Source organism: Crocuta crocuta, unplaced genomic scaffold (assembly GCF_008692635.1).
Source record: "Crocuta crocuta isolate KB4526 unplaced genomic scaffold, BGI_CrCroc_1.0 scaffold199, whole genome shotgun sequence".
NCBI lineage: Eukaryota > Metazoa > Chordata > Mammalia > Carnivora > Hyaenidae > Crocuta > Crocuta crocuta.
In genome coordinates, this window is record NW_027533339.1 from 673,909 (window position 1) to 695,200 (window position 21,292).

At 35.0% G+C, this 21,292-nt stretch overlaps 1 protein-coding gene across 1 annotated transcript in view; it reads right to left on the bottom strand.

Annotated features, from left to right (window-relative positions):
* PTPRD (protein tyrosine phosphatase receptor type D) overlaps window positions 1-21,292 on the bottom strand; it is a 413,276-nt gene that overhangs the window by 124,329 nt on the left and 267,655 nt on the right. Inside the window, exons 20-22 of the mRNA XM_077748273.1 lie at window positions 20,759-20,968; window positions 16,147-16,307; window positions 5,011-5,123 (exon numbers count right to left, since the gene is read on the bottom strand). Of these exons, the coding sequence (XP_077604399.1) occupies window positions 5,011-5,123; window positions 16,147-16,307; window positions 20,759-20,968 (484 nt within the window). The remainder of the gene's footprint in view (window positions 1-5,010; window positions 5,124-16,146; window positions 16,308-20,758; window positions 20,969-21,292) is intronic.

Here is a 21,292-nt window from a genome sequence, read left to right on the forward strand (position 1 = left end):
ATGATAGCATTTCCAGTTGTCTAACATTTGGAGGTAGCAACAAATAAGTGAAAAGATGCAGACTCAGTACTATTCACTGCAGTATCATTTGCAAGAGTAAAACATGGAAAATAGCCATTAATAAGCCATTAATTCCATTAATAAGGAATGTGCCAGTATATTTTGTGTCATCTGTAGAACAGAATAACATCAATACCATTGGCTGCTAAGGAGATAATACAGTTACCTAATACCAAGTTACCTAATACAGTAACTTGGAAAAAGGTCTGTTTACATAGTTAAATGTTAAAGCAGGAAGTTTTATGTATATTCACCTGTCTATTGTCTATATACCTGCTATACATTTTTACCAATTAAAGTACTGTATATACATGTAAAAAAGTCTGGAAGGCTACACATGGGGCTGTATATGGTGGCTATTTCTGAAGGGCAAATTTGGGGTAGTTATAGGAAATCTTTTACTTATATTTTAAATACACCCAAAAAAGAAAAGAAAAAAAAAGACTTAGAAGCATGGGGACATAGGTTTTCTTTTTTAAAACTGCCTTTTCCACCTTTTCTAACTTATGAAAATTTTCAAACATAAAAAATATTTACCATAATGCATACCTGGGTAGCCACGACCTATGTACAAAATTATTAGCAAGCTTATTTTCTATTTTACATAATTGCCCCAATAAACATGTGTTGCTTTTGTAATAAAAAAGAAGAATTATTGAGAGGTAAGGGTAATAAGACTACTTGGGAAATTTTAGAGATAAAAAGGGAAATTTTCCTCCCAACCTAGGCTAATTGGATACAGTTCAGTTTTGTTTAATATGTAATTCATCTATGAACTCTTGATGCATACCCAGCTACTGCCATCCACAAAGATTTATGAGGTTTAATAGTGCTTTCTTTTAAAATAATCTTTTACTAAGTATTTTCCCCTTCTTCTACACACCTTATAGACTTGTAAAACTTGATTAGCAGTTAATAACTCTAGCATATTCTTCTACAACATCTCCTCCCCCCTTTACTAATTTTATTCCATTTTTCATTTGAGGTGATAAGTCTAACCTTAGCTAAGTGATATCTTCTTACACATTAGTACTCTAATTTTGTAGGTCAGGGGTGATATGAACATTGTACTTCAATTGTATGCTTCATACTTGTTCTGATTGAGCCAGTACAACAATAACTAATGACTTATACATCATTTTAATAGATTGGGTAGTTCAGGTTTTAAATACAACTATTGTATACTGCCATCTGAACTTTAACAGACAATATTCTGGCTAATAAACATATTCATGGGAAATATCTATGAACAGAAGTACCTGCTCTCATTTAGAAGATGTGAGTCTTCCTCACCCTGTTCAGATGCTTGAGTATAGTGTTTCACTAATACAGTAGCTATATTGTTATCTGAAATTTGGAAAGTGAACTCAAGCCATGTTTTCCCCCCACATCCCACAACCTTGCAAAGATGTTTATACTGAATACAACAGGTTTCTCTGCTTTTACTTTATGACTTAGTGGAGAGATAGTGGACAGAATTCTGACATTTCCTTTCCTCACCCAGAGATAGGGATGTTTGTAGTACTGCAGCTAAAGGTATATTTCTTTGACATACTTAAATGTTCAAAATTCTGTATGTGAAATTTAGAATGTATTTTCAATACCTCTGGAGTATTGGGTAGAATTGAGGGAAAATGTCCACCTCCTTATTATCTAAGCTCTTCAACGAAAATAAATACTTGAAAAGTAAATAGTTTTTTCATCCCCAAGAACTTTTTTTTAAAGGAAAGGAGAATTTATAGAATTAGTGAACTGAATGATGTGCTCCCTTTACCTTCTGAAATACCTACTGAAATACTAATCTGAATTTCAACAGATCCATCAGAAGTAGGAGTGAATTTCCTTTCATGAACAAGTTCAGTGCTAGGGGGTGATTGTATAAATCACAGGTTTTTATTATTTCATTGAAAGTCATTTGTTTGAAGTGAAAATGTGGATGGCTAATCCTATACTTATGAATACCATTAATAAGTATTGTCAAGTTTGTGGATAAATGATTATACTTCCAAAGGTATGATATATATAAAAGCACAATGCAGACAATGAATGGGTTTAAAATCCAAAAATTAGGGAGCATCATATCATTTGCTGTGTAACACCTACTATAGGGTCATCTCATTGCATTATCCAGGAAAGCCCTTGGTTATTTATGAACAAGAGGAGAGGAAAAAGCACAGAAAGGTTGTTTGGTTAACAACCCTCCCTTCTGCTCTTATCCTCTTGGCAAATATTAAGGCAATTTGTAGCCATTGCTTAGAATCTGTACTGATTGAAACAAATGGTCACATTTCTATGAATTTCACATAAACAGCTGTGTCTAGTTTTTTGTAAACTGGTGTCATGACAGCAGGATGCATCATAGAGCCTGGGAGGCAAGCAGACTGATTCGACAAGTCAAGCTAATGCAGATTGCTTACCTAAGAGGCACAACCTAATGCTTCTTTGTGAGCAGAAGCACAAGGACCTTAGGACAACTTCTCCTGCTCTATTCTCTTCCTCTACTGAATTTCCTTTCTCCCTCTTTAGTAATTTTGCCCACTTTATTCCATTACCCATGTGATGTTAACCTCAGTTAAATGATGCCTCCTATAAACTTAGTTCCCATTGAGATTTTGTAAAGTTATTGGTGAGATAACCAATGTCACTTCAATTGTAACATTCATTCTGTTTTCCATGGACTTATATGAAATTTAACAAGTTCTTTCCATAAATGGAATTAATATTCACATATATACTGGGGAGACTATATTCTTTATGGACTTTTTTTGGATTTGATCATATTTTGCCAAATTACCCATAAAAGTGAGAGGTACTTCTCTAGATGGAGGTCTCTTAGTTGAAGGCATTTCTATTTCCTTGCTTGTAGTTGCCTGTACTCTGCTAATAATCCTTTCTACACAGTTCTCATCCATACTTTCTACTTTTTTTATATTTTAATGTTTATTTATTTTTGAGAAAGAGACAGAATGAAAGCAGAGGAGGAGCAGGGAGGCAGGGAGACACAGAATCTGAAGCAGGCTCCAGACTCTGAGCTGTCAGCACAGAGCCCAACATGGGGCTTGAACCCACGGACCATGAGATCATGACCTGAGCTGAAGCTGGGTGCTTCACCAACTGAGCCACCCAGGCATCTTTCCTACTTCTTATTTATGCCTGGAAATATTTATTCTCTGTTGGTGCCAGAGTAGATGAAGAATGGCACTCCTCTTAGTTCTTTTCTTCTGGAGCTATCTTTGCCTTTTCACTCACCCTATACTATGCTTCTGTCTCTGCCTGAAGACCAAGGTTGATTCCAATACAGATCACACCTTACATTAAAGCCAGAGGAGATGGGGGCAGGCTTGAGCAGCAAGGTATTAAGTAACAATCATTTTCTCCATTTCCACAGTGCACTGCTCTTGTAAAGCAGTCATGTAGCATATCATCTCTGTGGCTTTTCTGTCTTTCTATACTCTGGTTTAGTCAAATTGAAAAATACATGAATTCCTGGGCCCATCAGAAAGAAGTTGCCTACAGCCTAAAGAAGTTAGCATACTGCTATTTCAAAAAGTGAACCGAGAAGGTTTACTACATAAACTCAATTCATATCAAGTTGCTTTAATGGTACACCTAGAAACAGACTCAACAGGATCATCTGAGGGATTACAATGACCTGAAGGACCCTATGAGTTTGTTCAATCAACCTTATGTGTGTGTAGTATTCATTTATCAGCCTAGTATTCATTTATCAGCCTTTAAAAAATGTACCAGGAGATTTTTGGCTATATGAACATTTTCTTCTACCTTTTATGCTGATGGAGGTAGATTTTTGCCTTTTAAAAACTGATTTTTAAAAAGCCTAACCTCATTTCAGATACAATTTTGAAAACAACTCACATTTATGATGATGGTTTGTATAGCCACTTTGAAAATACCAGACACTGCTTTCAACTGAATTGTTATTAGTTACCATGATACATTCACATGTAAAAGAGAAAACATGCCAAATATAATAAACTGCACTTTGAATTGAAAGTAATACCCTGCAAATGCATAGTTTAATAAATTTGTGGTATATCCTACTGTGAGTTAGCCTGTCCATGTGACACAACATTTGTCAACAATTTGGGGAACAATAACACAATCAATTTTTAAACATACTTCTTAGATCAGCGCTTTACTTTCTTAATTATCCTTGGAAATTACGACAGTGCCACTCAGTTTTAGATCTCCTTGTCATCTGTTATTTGCCATTCATTTGGTATAAATAAAATTTATTTGAAGAATAGCAAAATAGAGCTAGCCTTGAATTAACAATACTGTACAAAACGCCTCTCAGCAGTACCAATAGGTTTCCTCTGTTAAGTACTTAATGTTAAGAAACATGTCTATTTTTCTTATCTTCAGTCACTTTAAGTATTTCCCCAGTAAGAAATTCAAATTGGCCAGTGACATTTGGTATAGGTAATATTTTAAAAGAAACTAAATTTTGCCTCACTTTGTTTCTTTTCCTCTCACCCTCCTTTCTTCACTGTAACATAGACACAAATTAATCAGAAAATACAGAATAAATCTGTTCTTTACCAATAGAATGAATGATATGACATTCATCCATCCATTCATTCACTTTTATAAGATGAGAGACTGAATTCTTGACAAATAAGTATCATTAAAAATAATAAACTGTTAAGCCCTCACAATGGTAGATATTCTTACAAGAGTATCGTGTTTCCAAAATTTGAGGAGGAATTACTCGTTTTCTTATGTCTATTCCAGCTCAGATTTGCAAAATGAGCTTTATTTCCTTTCCAGATATCTATTTGGTGAATCTCAGTAATATTACAATTAAAAACCAGGATAAACAAAATTGTTCTAAATAAAGTGACATATTCATCTCTCAAAGCAGTATCAGTTGGCCCAAATTCTTTTAGTAAATTTTGTATTATGGACAAGATGAGCCCTGCCTCTTACCTGGTGTTTGAAAATTAAGGCGCCTCAGTTCTACTGGGTCTGTTGGATGGTGTGAAGGGACCTCCTTACTGTTGGGTATGCTGCTCTTTCTAGAGTCGGACTCTGCCCTCTTCCTGTAGGGAGAAATTTTTTTAAAATGTAAGAATACAATAAAAAAGCAATTGAAACATTTAAAAAGCTCCCAACTTTCTGTTTTATTTTTTTTATTTTTATTTTTTTAAATGTTTATTTCTAGGAGACAGAGAGAGAGACAGCGTGAGCAGGGGAGGGTCAGAGAGAGAGAGGGAGTCACAGACTGAAACAGGCTCCAGGCTCTGAGCTGGCAGTCAGCACAGAGCCTGACGCGGGGCTCGAACCCACGAACTGTGAGATCATGACCTAAGCGAAAGTCGGACGCTTAACCGACTAAGCCACCCAGGCACCCCCCAACTTTCTGTTTTAAAACCATCTGACAGGTCAGCTTTGTGACCTTGTTCAGGTTGCTTTACCTCTCTTAACCGAGACCATTTCCTCAAGTCTAAAATGTTTAAGTAATTGATCTCAAAGTCCTCCTTCAGCTCTAGAATTGAATTCTTCATTGCCTCTGCTGTTAGGCATTAAGGGGGTTTTAGAGAGGTATGACTGAATCTTGATGGCTACAAAGTGGATCTGCACTGGATTTTCCCTTATGGGGCAGACAGATGTAGTAAGTGTGTTCTAAGATTCCAAGCTAGCTTGGCACCTGGAAGGAGAATTAGTGCTACACAAGACCAACATCCCCTTTCTCTTTCAAGTTAAAAAAAAATAGTGTGGCTGCTTATGATGTTAAGCTGTGATTAATATTTCATTAATGAAAGTCAATCACAGAAAGATCAGAGAAAAAGTAATTTCACCTACTGGGTAATCTCACGCTTCCAATGATCATTCATGGCATATGTGAACCATTAATAATGCCTTGTTATAAGTAATTCTTCACACAATGCATTTCATCTTTATTTTAATTACTATCTACTAGTTTTATTAAATAACTTTGTTTAGGGTGTGATAATGTAATAGTAAAAAATGTCCATGCAAGGAACATCAGGTTTTTCTTCAAAGATTTCTTATCCATTTTTTAAACCTCCCCAAATGCAGAGTGCTGCCTAAGTATTTTCTTTAAGGTTAAATTAGATTAAGAATTCAAGAAATGGAGACCTTTTCAAGCAGTGCTTTATTCTGTATTTATTCAAATACTGATTCCAGCAATCTCCAGGCTGGAGTCATAATCCTTGCATCCACCCCTGTTTAAAACAAAGACATTCTTCTTTGGGGAAAGGGGCACAGCAGTGTCAGGAACACTCTCTTGTCTTTCTGATATGACTGTCACACAGCTCATTAGTGTTGCTGTGGCAATGGGCTCTCATTGAGTGCCACCCAGGTCGTTCCATGGTTAGCCAGAGGGCTCCTGTTAAATAGCCTTTATTTCCATCTCTGCTCATCTGTATAAAATAAAACTAACCAGGGGATGAAGGGAAGATTGATGCAAAAGGAAAGCACACTTGATTTGCTCAAGTGCAATGCCTTCAGCAAAACAGCGTTGATGAAATGAATTTTCTTGGGTGAGTCTTGTTAGACACCATGCTCTCTCAGAACCTTGGATTAAGCTGTCTTGGGATTTCCTGTTTCTACCTAAAGTGTCAGGTATAGCCCAAGGACAGAATATACTGTCAGGTTATGCCACGAATCAGAGGTGAGCACTGAATATGAGGTGTGCCAACGGTACTGGAGGTTCCAATTGTATGGAGTGGAAAATGAGAATGAAAGGAAAAGCAGAGCTGAGGGCTGACAAGAAAGATATGAGAAGAAAGAGAAAGAGTGGCTCAAAAGATCATGTGAAAGAAGGAAATGGTGACCATTTTCAGAGTGGAAAATGTCACCAAATTTTAGGCTGTGAGTATATGACTCATAGAGATTCACTTTAGCAACAAAGGTACAGAAGTGAAATGGGCTAATGAAATGCCATGAACTGCTAGTCAGTCAGTCCCACGTGTAACAATCATACACTTGGTCTTCTCAATTCAAGGAACCCTAGTGGCCTTCCTTAAGCTTGTTTTATTCCATTCGACTTGGCACAGATGCATTTTTTTACTGATGTGCCAGACATAATGATTAAAACCTGGATTTTTATCCCTTCTCAAAGTGGCCCCATTGTCTTTCTTGCAGGATTATGGAGCCAGATGTAGAAATATGTGGGCAAGGAAATTGGGTCACTCTTGCAGGTACTGTGGAATATGCTCCTTATCTTCTTTTTCATGGAGGCCAAGTTGACTGACACTGAGACAAAGGGACAGAAAAGAATACTCTCTAAAGAAATTTAGTCTGTGTCTCTGGTGCCAGGAAAGGTGAATGTCATATCTTGTTGCCCAGATGAATTTCAGAAAACAGAACTCAGGACTAAAATTGCCATGTATAGTTGTAATAAATTTGGGAGGGTGTTCCCTGACATTTAATAACTAACTTGTCCCTCACTTTATCTGTTCAAATAAATGATTTCCATTATCTCAAACTCTAAAAATTCTAGCCATTTCAGAAAACCAGCTGTTTAAACTTTGTTTTCCTTAGTTTAGTTCTGGTGATCACAACATGGATACTGGCTGCCCACGCTTTCATCACATTATTTTTAAACAAGAATGTGCTAAAATGGTTGTTTTCTAACAGAAAGGATTTCTAAGATATGTCTGCAAGATGAAGAGTTTGGTTCTCATTGGTAATAATGATAAATAGCTTCAAAAATAGAATTTACTACCACAAAGTATTAACTAGCATATGAGGGTCTAAATCAGGCCCAATAGGAATGTCCATGGTCAATTTTTCCTGATAGTTTTTCAGAAGTCTCATTATTCACATTTTCATTTTCAACTAGAAAAAAGCAAAGAATAGTGACTATGAGCAGATTTGAATTTTGCCTTGTTCTATTATTTTTTCTATTAAGATTATAAAGTCCTATTAATAGCTTATTTCCTGCAGAGAGAAACATGTACTACATGCAGGAGATATATGGGTGAAAAGGAAATGCAAGAGCACATGACATTTCTAGAGTTGGTGGAAACAGCAGTATAAACATAAGTGGTGGTTTGGGATGGGAACCACATATAACCAAAATGCTACTCTGTGGTCTCAGGGACTTTTTTCCCCACTTATTCTCACCTTGTTCTCTTCTAAGGATAAGGTATGAATCTATTTACTTAGGACAAAGATGCTTGGATAAATGGACAAAGGCTTTTGGAAGAAAGATGCATCTATCTGAAATCCCAACTACTAATATTCAAAGAAATCCATTCAAACAGTTCATGATTCTGATGCCATTAAGAATGCAACCCCACTCTGACACTACCAGTGTGTATCTTCGTAAGGAAGTCAACTATAATGCTTCTCAATTTATTCACTTATGAAACAGAGGGAGAGGGTTAGGAGATGATGTCTAGGTTAAACGTTGTAAGTTTTTAGAAGTTGAATTGTTTATTCATATTTTTATACGTTTTTTCCATGTATACATAAAGTGTACACATTTTATTAATGTAAAGTTACCCACATATAACTTAGATAACTCCAAAGCATAATACATAAAGCATCGTTTAATTAAGAATAATTATAAACTCATATCTAGTACCTCAAATATTCATAAATGTTTAACTAGTGATTCTAAAAAAAGAGAGGGTTGTTCCAACTCTCTCATCTTAATGGAACCAGAAAGCAGGGATGATGTTTTAAAATGTGGACAGCATTAAATGGGAAGGTAGATCTTAGAGTGTATTAAGTGGGTCCAAAGTGTTTTGTCTTTGTTCAAGACTGTTGCACCACCACCCACAGAGTTTCTGATTCACTAGGTCTGGGGTAAGGACACCAACAATTTGTATTTCTCTCAAATTTCCAGGTGAAGCTAATGCTTCTGCTGCTGGTCCAAGGAACACTTGTTGGGAAATACTTTAATACAGCTTTGGGAGGAAGGCAATTGAGATGAGCACTGAAATCCTTTCATTAGTTTAAGCTTCAGCAGAAGTATTTATCTATCAATATAAATACAAAGATAGATAGATAGATAGATAGATAGATAGATAGATAGATAGATAGATATGTTAGAAAAGGAGAAGGTTTGATTGGACCAGTCATTCAATAATCACACAGATAGCTAGTCTTACTACTACTACTACTACTACTACTACTACTACTACTACTGCTGCTGCTGCTGCTGCTGCTACTGTTGCTGCTGCTGTTATTATTTGAATCTGAAAAACATGGAAATAATTTGGAATGATGTCAGTATTTTTACAAATGCATGGCTATCAATATTTGCAGGATATGAAAATGCCATTAGTGATCTTGTATTGGGTGGTAACCTCAGATCAAACTTAAAAACCAATCTTAAGTAAAAACAAACAAAACAAAACAAACGTCTTACGGAACACCTCACATTTCTGTTCTGCAGACATATTAACACATACAAATGCTCATACAAAATGCAGACTGGTTTCATTACCTCTAAATTTGGCTTTATATAAAGATAATTTGTTATGTATTTTATACAGAAAAAACTAATTTATTTTCCTAAGAATCATTTTAGTAGCAAAAATTTTAATATTTGATATATCTAGGCTTTGTCCATCTTCCACTTAGCAGGTAACACCTTTTATATCCAACCTCCACCCTCACCGCCTCAATATTTCCAACAGCTACCAGTATCTTACTGAGCATTAAAGGGGTTTGTTCTCTATTCCTCACCTGTCAGGTTTACTGCTCCATTTTAATGCAGCAAAAAAAGAAAAAGAAAGGCTCAATGTTAGTTGGCCAATGGTAACAAAAGTAACTATGACAACCAAGATTTAAGAAAAACTGCTCATAAGCGGGGCATATTATCTGACACACATTAGGAACTGACAGTGTATCAAAACATTTAAAGGCCTCTAATTATGAGTTAAATGGAGGATATGAGGGTAAGTGACTAAATAAAGCATTTTTGTGCACATGTTAATGTCACATTCGCTTATATCCACCAAGCTACAAAATACTGCCACAATTAATTATATCCCAGAAAGTGTTTGATGGTAGAGATATAATATGACCTTTATAAAACATGCCATGAGGAAACTACTAATTTATCTAATGGAAATATAACATAATTCCATATAAGAAATGTGTTTATCTAAAACAAAAGTCTTAAGTTTCTTTAATGATATAAAGTATCTGCAAATGCACTTAACTGCACAAAAATGTGCACAATGTTAGAATACACTATGAGGTTATAAAGTGGCAAAAATGATTTCTTCAAACTCCTTTTGATAAGTAAGGTTATTATAAATCTTTTCTTCCATAAAGGATCAAATACATTTTCAGTTTTGGAAAAAGTAATACTCATCATTATAAATCTACAGAGCATGACCCATCTATATCACTGGGCTAATCTTGAAAGTATTTTATTACCAGCCATTGACATGAGAGATATTTTCCTAGTCAAAGAGGTGCTCCTGTCTGTGAACATAATCTAGCTCATGCTCATGTGATAATATGTAGATTGTTTAGATAACTATGTTCTTTATGTAGAGAGTATAACTTATGTAGAGAGCATTACCTGAAAAGAATTAATCTAAACAATCTCAACAGTGAGGCAAATTGCAGAGTTTTTGATGAGTTCTCAAATGCAAAATAGAGATAACTGAATCTACCTTAATGCCAATGAAATATATACCCAAGTTGCTAAAGAATCTGGCTTTAAGATAATCCAGTCTATCTCCATTCAAAAATACAAAACTCACATTTAAATTTTACAAACACACACATACAAAGTGAATAATGAAAATGATATCAAACATACTGGTTAATTTTTTAAATGATTTTAAATGATTTTAATCATTTAATTAATTTTAAAATGATTTACCTAGTGTTGTGTATTTTTAAAAATCCTTACAAATATATGTTTCAAACTTGCTCATTTTTAATCAAGGAGATCTTCAGTGAATCATTGTAGGGCAATCTATTTCTTTGGATGGAAGAGAACTACTTAGTAAATTATCAGTCTTATATATTAAAAGGTTGAATATTCTGATGAACAAATGTACAGCTAGTGTGTGATTCACTCCCTCTTCCACAGAAATGTCAGACTCACTACACACACAAGTACATATTTGGTATAAGTACCTAAGTTTGAAGGCTTTAGAAGCTTATAAATTTAAATTACAGGGAGAGAGTTTTATTACAGCTCTTGCCAGTCAAGATGAAGGTGATATTGCATGATGGAGTGAATAAGTGGAGGAGATTGAGTTTGGAGTTTGTTTAATGCCATTTGATTTGTATAAATTTGATTACCCAATATTCCTCTGTGCCATGCACTCTACTAGGCATAAGGGATAAGAATGAGGAAATGACAGCATCCTTGAGTATAGTTTAGTGGGGGCAATAAAGACAAGAAAATGGGGAAAATCTAGTAATGTGGTAGGTTCTGTAACAGAGACAAGTGGAAAGTACTTTAACAGTATAGACAGTGGAACCCTAGGGCAGACTGAACTGGTAGAGATAACAGGTAAAGAAGGAGGCACCCAGAAAATCTTTTTATTTAGGTGTCATCTTAGCTTACTTCTAACGGATGTTTTAGAGTTAGTCAGGCCAAGAGGAGAGGCTGGGGAGAAAGAGGAAAGGCATTTCAGTTGTATGGAAGGATCTACTCAAAGGCCAGAAAGGCAGAAGCAACTGGACAATCAATTGTCCAGTGTGGTTGGGCATGGCAGCATGTATCTCCATAGCATCTCAAAATATCTAAAAAAATACCTGATTTTTATTTCATTCTTTGATGACATCTTAGAAATATATGCAAAGTTGATACAACAAGAGAAGACTAACAAAGCACAGACCACAGAGAGCAACTAATCTTGGATCTAAATGAAAAGCTTGAAAAGAAGGCCTGTCTGTGTTTTAGTCCCATCTATCCCATGACCTTCATACATGAACATCTGAAGGTGGGGATGGAAGCTATTTACTTGAACTCCAATACCTATTTAGGCTAGACTATTTCTATTTAAGGATATTAATTTTGTCTAGATAGTGCCTGAGAGTTTTCCAAACTCCTAATCCATATTTTCTTTTCTTCCATAGTACATAAGAAATACTTCTCATTCATCTTGAAATGTTTTTCCATAGAGTCAGGTTAGCATTTTATTTTTAAATATCTTCTATACAAGTAATTACTGGACTTTTCTAGAACTAATGACTAAAAAGCCTTACATATGTAACAAGTGTACAGGGTAGATGGAGATCTAAGAGTGTTCATTTACTTTATGGATTATTTTCTTTTCTTTTTTGTGGGGTGGATGAATGAAGGGCAACCTGGAGTCATATTTAAGAAAAACATGCACACTGAAGGCAGAAATAATGTAGCAATAGAACTATTAGGTTGTGTTTTAGGATCTCAGATTAGAGAGCATTATTAAAAGGTTCAATTATCTAGTCTACCCACTTACATTATAAATGAGGAAACTGAGCCCCAGAGTGTTAGCATGACTTTCTATCACAATTAGCTACCTACTCAAGAGCTGGGACTCAGGTTTCCTGATTCCTGATTTTCTGATTAGTGTTTTTTGAAATCTTGCTACCATTTTACCTCTGTTGTTTACATTTTGAAATATTGTATACATCACATATAGAGAACAAAATAAAAAAATCATAGGGCAAAATAATTCTTAACACTAAAGACCTACCAAATATATTTTAATTTTCTGATGGTTCAGTGGAATTTTAGGGTCCTTACAAAGCTTCAGCTGATGTTGTTTTGTCATTGATTATCAATGCATTATAGGTTTAAAAATTACTAGATTAAAAATAAACTGAACTAAATACAATGCCAGATAAAAGAGCATAGTGGTTCCACATTAATATAATTAATAGGAATAAGTCTCAGTCTTCTCACACAGATCTATAAAATATGCTTCTTTATATGCACAAACCATCTATAGTTATAGACCTACTCCTAAGGCAAGTAGTTTTGTTGCAGGTGTATGTGATAAGTGGGACTATCAAGATAATGTGAGTTGATGATATTTAATAATAATAATGGTATATTCAGTTCTGAGCCATTACCAATGACCTATGTGTAAAATGAAAGGCACCTAAAAAGAGGGATGAAGTATTTATTATATAATTAACTTTGCACAGAATCCAAGCTATAAAAGACACTATTCATTGCCTACAGAAGATTTCCTCTTGAACTGCCTCATGATAATCAAGAAGGACATTGTTGGGTCTACTTGAATTTCAAGTCAGGAATGTTCTTTACTGCTGAAGCAAGCATTTCTATTTCAGAAATGCTTCATGGGCCTTCAGATGGTTAGCTAAATATACTTGGCATTCGAGGATGTGTGCATTTCCCAACAATTGCATTAGACGATGCTTACATATGCACACACTAAAATGCAACTCCGTTTTAACAGAGTCATAAGATCTTTAAATGTGATGCCTCTTTTTGAAGGATTAGAAAAAAATGTAACTGAGTTGAATTTTTTTTCAAGCACATGCACACGAGGAAAGGAACACTTAATTACAGATCTTTAAAAATTATTAAGGTTATAATAATATTTATTCATATTTACATAACTCACAAATGCCCTGCACATTTCTGTTAAGTGGCATGATAATGATAGCCAGATATAGCGGAATGAAACACAACTTAAAAAAGTAAAGCAAACATTTTCTCTGTTTTGAATAATCACAAAATATCATGTGCCATGGTCTAGAAATGCAACCATCAGCAAGCACTTTCTGATCTGACTCTCATAGTAAGAATTGGCCACCTAAATAAATATCACAGAAAGCAATGATAATTCTACTTTCAATCTTTTATTATTGAATTATCTTCTTGTAATAAGTATAGCACATGAACAGCAAAGAATACCAGCTCCTGTTTGGACTCACTCAGAATCTTTTATTGTTCTGGGCATGTAAGTACCCAGTGCTTTCTGCATTTACTTCTTACACAAGAGCAAGGAAATTTAATTAAATATACACTGATACAATATGGATTGAGATGGGGAGATTAAAACTCTCATCTAAGAGGAGAGATTGTCTTTCAATTACCTGTCTTTTAAGCTATTTTATGGCATGGATAATGGAGTGATGACAGTGATCAGGAAACAAAATAATGATGGGTCTTTCTTTCTTTTCTTTCTTTTCTTTCTTTTCTTTCTTTCCTTCTTTCTTTCTTTCTTTCTTTCTTTCTTTCTTTCTTTCTTTCTTTCTTTCTTTCTTTCTTTCTTTCTTTCTAACTAACTCTAAAAATAGGATAGGCAATTTAATAGGTGATGGTTATACATTTCTTTCTTTAATTGGTCTTTTCAACCAATTAAATAATTGAATAGAATTAGTATAGAATATAGTATAAGAGAAAGTTTTCCAAAGGACAAGTGTCTTTTAATTTTTTTTAACATTTATTTACTTTTAAGGCAGAGAGAGAGCACAAACTGGGGATGGGCAGAAAGAGAGGGAGACACAGAATCCTAAACAGGCTTCCAGGCTCTGATCTGTCAGCACAGAGCACAGAGCCCAACACAGAACCTGAACCCACGGACTGCAAGATCATGACCTGAGCTGAAGGTGGCCGCCCAACCAACTGAGCCATCCAGGCAATCCATGCAAAGGACAAGTGTCGTGAAGGATATTTTTTTAAGTTGAGAAGAGGTTATTATATATAAAAAAAGGACTATTCCAGGAACTAAGAACATCCTTAACAAAAGAATCAGGTAGAAATAATTAACGTAACCCAGTGAAGGGAGCCAGATAAATAGGATAAAGATAAAACGAAAGTAAGATTATCAGATTATGCATGTCATCAAGAATCAAAATGAAGACATTCTCATCTGCTTTTGAAAGTCAAGGTTATGAGGGGGGAGAAAGAGAGGGAGAGAGATAGAGGGACTACTTTATATTACAGGGAAGAGGTCATCTTCACAGCAGCATTCTCAAAGATGATACATCATAAAGAAAATAGGAACATAGATTAAAGTTTCATAAAAATAAAATTTGGATTGGAAAAAAAGAAAAAGTGACATAAAGGAAGATAATTCAGAATTTAGTCAGTCTACATGTTTAAGAGTATGCATTATATATATTAATATTTATAATTTTATATATTTTAATATTGTAATTATAATATTCTAAGTCTGGAAGGATTTAGGGAAAGAATAATTACTAATGTCCTCTTTGCAACTGACTAAACAGTGACTAGGGGAAAATTTTTTGCTTATTGTAATGGAGGCAGAAATAGAACTAAAAAAGTGTGGAAGATCAGAAAGTATGGAGTAGATGTGTGTTCTTTGCATCCTAAATGTAGTGAAAAGACACTAAATCAGATCAATACTTAGGAGTAGAAGGACTGAGGTTTTACTTCTAGTTTTTTAAAGGAAACTGGTACCTCACATCCCTTACTGGATACAAATGAGAATTAACTATTAGAATAAAGGTTATAGAAAACAAAAGAAAAAATTCATTCTCTTCCTTATTTTCCTTGTTTTATCTTTAAATTTTATCAGCTTTCAGGGTTCTGAGAAATAGCTACAGGAAAAAAATAGCTCATGCACTTAGACTTATGAAATGGACATAAATGTGCAAATTTATAGTGGTATTTCTAAAACCATGTTGAAATTGAGGAATTAATCTATAGGAATTTAACCGCAAAACCAAAAGCACACTGTATACACTGTATGTTAGTCAACTTGACCAAAAATTATATTAAAATAAAAAGGGAAAAAAAGGAAAAATAAATTAGAAAACTGAAAAAAAAATCCATTTGAATCCCAAAGGCCAAAAAAAAAAAAAAAAAAAAAAAAAAAGCAATTAATCATCTAAAGCAATCAAATGCAGGCTTTGAATTATCTGCCTGTGAATGTTCTCATTTTTCAAAAGCCATGCAAACTAGCTCAGAAGACTGAGGCTAGGATCCATGAATTCTGGGCAACAAAATCTATACACACACTGAATGAGATTTTAAAAAGTACAATCTTTATATTTTGTTCCAATCTAATGAAAGCATTTTGCAGTGATTATGGGGGCTAAACTAAAGTATTTCATTAATAGCAACCAACCACATCATGACCATAGAAGGGTTACCAAGATTGCAATGGAAATATTGGGCAAACCTACCTTTTATAAAGAAGGATAGCTATGACAATGCAGATGATAAAAACCACTGCAAGGACAGGACCTACAACCCAGATCAAGCCTTCTTCTTCATCTGTGATTGGCTGTGGATCCAGATCCATTGACACAACAGGATCAGAGTAGGGACTGGTTGCATACATCTTCTGAGGAAAAACAGAGTCTATTGTTACTTATAAACTAATGGCTTGCTAGTGTGTATCTTTAGCTTTAGAAAAAGCAAAAATTCAAAACTTAGTGGATTTGATGTTAAGTGTGCAAAATTATGTCATTAAGAAAAGGAGGGAGGGAAAGGAATGATAGAAGAGTTGGGAGATAAGGGGGGGAAGAGGAAAAAGCAAAGAGGTCTTGCAACCTAAATTTCCTTGTAGAGTGAAGTAGTTTATAATAAAGTCATTTTTGATGGTTCAAATTAGTCTGTAGACACATTGGGATCTGTGGATGGCATATTAAATGATCTTATCCAGTATAAAGTACCAGTAATTAACCAGTCATAATATGTTCAGTAAGCATTTACATTAGGCCATGGTATTACGTTCTGCGTGAAAATCAACAGAAATATTATGGTCCCAGCACAAAGAGATTATCACCCAGTCAAGGAGACCAAATTTAAAAAGTAAACATTTACAGGGAAAATGTCAGCATTTCAGGAAGGAGAAATGGAGACTTGTAAGTGAAAGGATACACAGCCTCAGTTATAAGGAGCTCTGAGGACATAACGTATTGGAAGTTGCTGAGAGTAAATATTAAGTATTCCTCGTAACACACACACACACACACACACACACACACACGGAGTTAACTATGTGAGATGATAGATATGCTGATTATCTTGCTCCTGGCAATCATCACACAATATATATGTGTATCAAAACATCATGTACACTTTAAACATATACAATTGTATATTTCAATTTTTCCTCAATGAAATTGGGAAAAATAAATATATAGTTACTTGCTGAAGGAATTGATTTTGTTTTTATAGCAACCTATTTTGTTCTGTCCCATTTCAAGGCTCTCTTTTAGAACAGTATTCTCTTGACTGAGCCTTCTTTAACACTCCCTTCACTGGTTCTCTTAATTTTGTACTCAATTGGTCCCATACTAATCTTGCCAACTGATCATGTCCTGCTGAGCTGACCACCTCTGAATCCATCCTGTGCTGGCATGCTGAAGTTTTATTTTCTGCTAATCTTTCTCTCCCTTATCTGGCAAGGCCATTATTAGCTTTAACTACCAACTTCTATGAAGATTACTTTTTGATTAATGTTCCTAAACTCTGTAACTCTGCTAAGTCCCAGACCTTCATTTCCAATTATTTTGAGAGATTTCTACATCTCCTACATCTACCTGCAAGATAAGAATTGCATGTGTTATTCCCCTGCTTCCTAGATATACCCTCCTTCTAACTTGCTAATTTTTCTCACCCTCTTGATATCTAGGAATGAAAAGTACTGATTTTATCTTGCCAATGACACTCTAGGTCAATCTACCCTCTTTCCAATCTCATGGGTACCATTTTCTTCAGGACCTCATTCATGCCCACCCAAACCAGAGCAAGTGTTTCTTCCTTCCTCTAACAGTCTCTACCGCTGCTAGAGTTATTATCGTAAACTGCAGCTGTTAAACCTTCAGGAGGCTCTCTGGTGATTCCTAAATAAAACCTAGCCATTCTAGCATGGATCTTAAGATCCTCCATATTTTGTTTTAAACTTCTGTACCACATACAACATTTTCCATCACAGTGAGCTTCATGCTACTATTCGCTAGTGGCTCTATTCTGTCTTTTACCCTCTGACAAGTTCCACAACATTTATCTCCTGAAATCCAACTATTCTCCAAGGCTCCACTTAACTATGGCCTTCAGTGATGCTAACTGTCCTTAACTGGAAATAACCAATCATTTCACAAACTATAGGTAAAAACAATTTTAAAAATTTTAGGTAGTCCTTTATTTCTTTTATTTATCCTTTATTCCTTTTGTAATGGTATTCATCAAACTCTATTTTCTTTTTTGTGCATATGCCTTATTTTCTTTAATGAAATTATAAACTCCTGGAAGTTAGGGATTTATATACGATTTGTGTTTACACACTTAAATCAGCTAGCACAAAACTTTGCACTTAGTGAGTTCCCAGCAAATCTCTGTCAAATAAAATAAAATGTTCATCCTTTCAAATGGCTGACATTATCAAGACATGAGAGAATAGTCTAATTTTTCCATGATTAGGAAATATATTTAATTTTTAATCTTCATTTAAAAATTGATTTAGGACATATATTCTGAATTGAAGTATAACAAAATTAGTAGTCAATCTGGAGGGCATACACCCCACTAAATGCTTGTGTATTGTTCTTTTTTTTTCTGTTTTCCTCACTGTTCTTAGGAAGGAGATTGACTATATTTCCAGAGTTTCTAATGTGTCAAAAGACAAAAATTCAATGCATTTCCAACCTTCTCAGAAGCAGCTTAAGAAAAATATATGTACAGTGTAAGGACTTGGCCAAGACACTAAATATTGAAGATACATGATTCTTTATATAATTGCTTGTTTTGGTTTATACTTTCCCCTTTCTATTTTGTAGGTCACATTCAAGCTGTTTGGCAGACAAAAGTAAACAAAACTCTGTGATTTCAAATTCTTTACCAAGAGCCTTTGAGGTAATCATCTTGGTCAGCCAAGATACAAATCTAAGCAGAGGTTTTCCTAAAGTGCACAGATTTCCAACCTAAATGAGGATATAGAGCCATATGAAAAAGAAAAGAAGAGAAAAGAAAAGAAAAAAGGAAACCATAAAAAGACTAGCCTGATGAAAAGCAGAATTTGTTCAAAGCATGGAGGTAATAGTCTTTGGTCATTCTAAACCAGTCCTCTGATCAATTCTCAATGTGAGGCCAAAAGAAACTGGGGAAAGCTCATGTTGTAGAGAGTGGATATTTTCTCTATGAAAATTATCAGCGCACCCTGGGAATGGTTAGGTGCTTAACAACAACTAGTCCATAAAAATTTGAGGCTTACAAAGTGACTAAGTCACTGAGAACATGATACTAGTTGAACGAGTCTTTTCTACATAGTAGACCCAGGCTTGAAAGTAGACATAGTGCATAAAGAGCAATGTTGAGAAAGATGTTGGAGAAAAAGGGGCAATTTACATAATGTATTTGGAAAAAGACCTAATGAAACAGTGCAATGACATACTAAGGGAAGGGGTAGACTCTTTGTCCCTGGTAATGGATTTAAACACTAGAAATACCTGGGAGAATTAAAACCTGAATTTCTAACAGTGGTGTCATCAGCCTGCAGGGTCTGCTGAGGTTTCTCTTCTTTGCCGAATTCTGTGATCTGCCTCAATGGTCTGAATGGGCTTTCTGAAACATCTTAGAGCTATTTAAAGAAAATTACTTCAAATATCTAAAAGTCATTAAGAACAAGAAAGAAAAAGATGGTTTCTAACATTCTATTCCCTTGATGTTCTGCCTTAAAACCTTCAACTGAAAAGAGAAAGCATATCCGTGCATTAAAATTCCAGGGAGCCCGTCACTTTGTTTTCAAATGACATTCTGTGAACAAAGGTAAACCAGGCAGAAAGGCTGCCTTTGTGTTTTGATTTTCCATGGGGGAATTCCTTCAGCCATTTGAAGAGAAGCCCCATTGCATGTGCTAACACCTGATGTGCAGAAATCTTTGATACATCTCAGGCTTCTTATATACAGGTAGTGAATGGCCCCACTGAGCTACCACACCTGTCAGTTTTAGGCCCTTTTTAGATAGATACAGTTAGAAAATGTATATTAAATGTTAATGTGAACCTGCCACTACAAAATCCACCCCCCTTCACATCTACAATTTGTCTTCCTCTCTCTTCTTCTCTCTCTCTTTCAACATTCACAGCAACTGAAGCATAAAACGACATAAGAGCAAGATGAATTACATAAAAGAAGACAACTCATTATTTAGAGTACCTTAGAAATTCTGTTTTATTGAATTATTTTCTAACATTCTTGGCTTTTCCCTGATAAAATCATTGGTAAATTGCTCTAATTAAAGAAGCTGGCTTGTCTTTTCCTAGACAAACCTTCCCTGTGAATCCAGGGAGAGATTATGGGCTCACTGGCAGTTACAGGAGAATAAAATAAAATCACCTTCAATCAATATTGAGGTAATATTTCCAATACTTGGAAATATAGAGTATGTTTTACTGTGGAACTTGATAGTTCCTCTGTAATCAAATGAGCTGAGAACAGTCATTTTGAAAGGATGAGGAAGGAGACTTTTAGCAGTTAAGGCTAACACACTTCTATCTACATGTGTCACACTCATGGTTTCAAGAACCATGTCCTATCAATTCATTACTTCATATATCAAAAACTCCACCTAAATTCCATGTCATGAGACACAGCCTTGTTTATAATGAAATCCCAAGCAGATTACTCAGCAATATTTAAATAGTAGGCAGCCTGTTGCTTCATTTAAATTAATAGTAGCTCACAAGAATTAATAAGGATGGATATATCTACATATCCCCCAAATAGCCATATTCTGGTGAAAATATATAAGAGTACCAAAGGAAAGAGATGCCAGCACAGTTAACTTACAGACTCTGCATGTTCCATCACTGCTAACACAAAGAAGACATATTCTTGACCACTCTGGAGTTGCTTGTTTGTAAATCCACCATAATGTTTGTCATCCCCCAGGGTGAACTCAGTGGGAAGGACATCAAAGTGAGCAGCAATATATGGCTTTAATTCAACTTCTCTCCCATAACGGATGCTTCTGCGTTTCCTAGATATCTCTTTAAGCAGCTTAAGGAAAAAAAGTGGGAAACAGAAAAAGAAATGTAAACAATAATAACCTAACTGTTTAATGGGAAAAAATAATTCAGGACTGGGAATAACTTGAATATAATTTGTCTACATTTCATGTACTATGACAGCATCACTAAATCTCGGCTTTATCTTTCAAATGTTTGTCTTGCTGTTAAAGTAACATGTTAGATTGCTATTGTAAAACCCGGGCCATAGACACAAGGCAATGAGACCCTTCACTGGTAGCGCATATTATTGTACACTCTAATGATGGAAACGTCTCAAAGGACAAGAGTGTTTAAGTAAAAAAAAAAAAAAAAA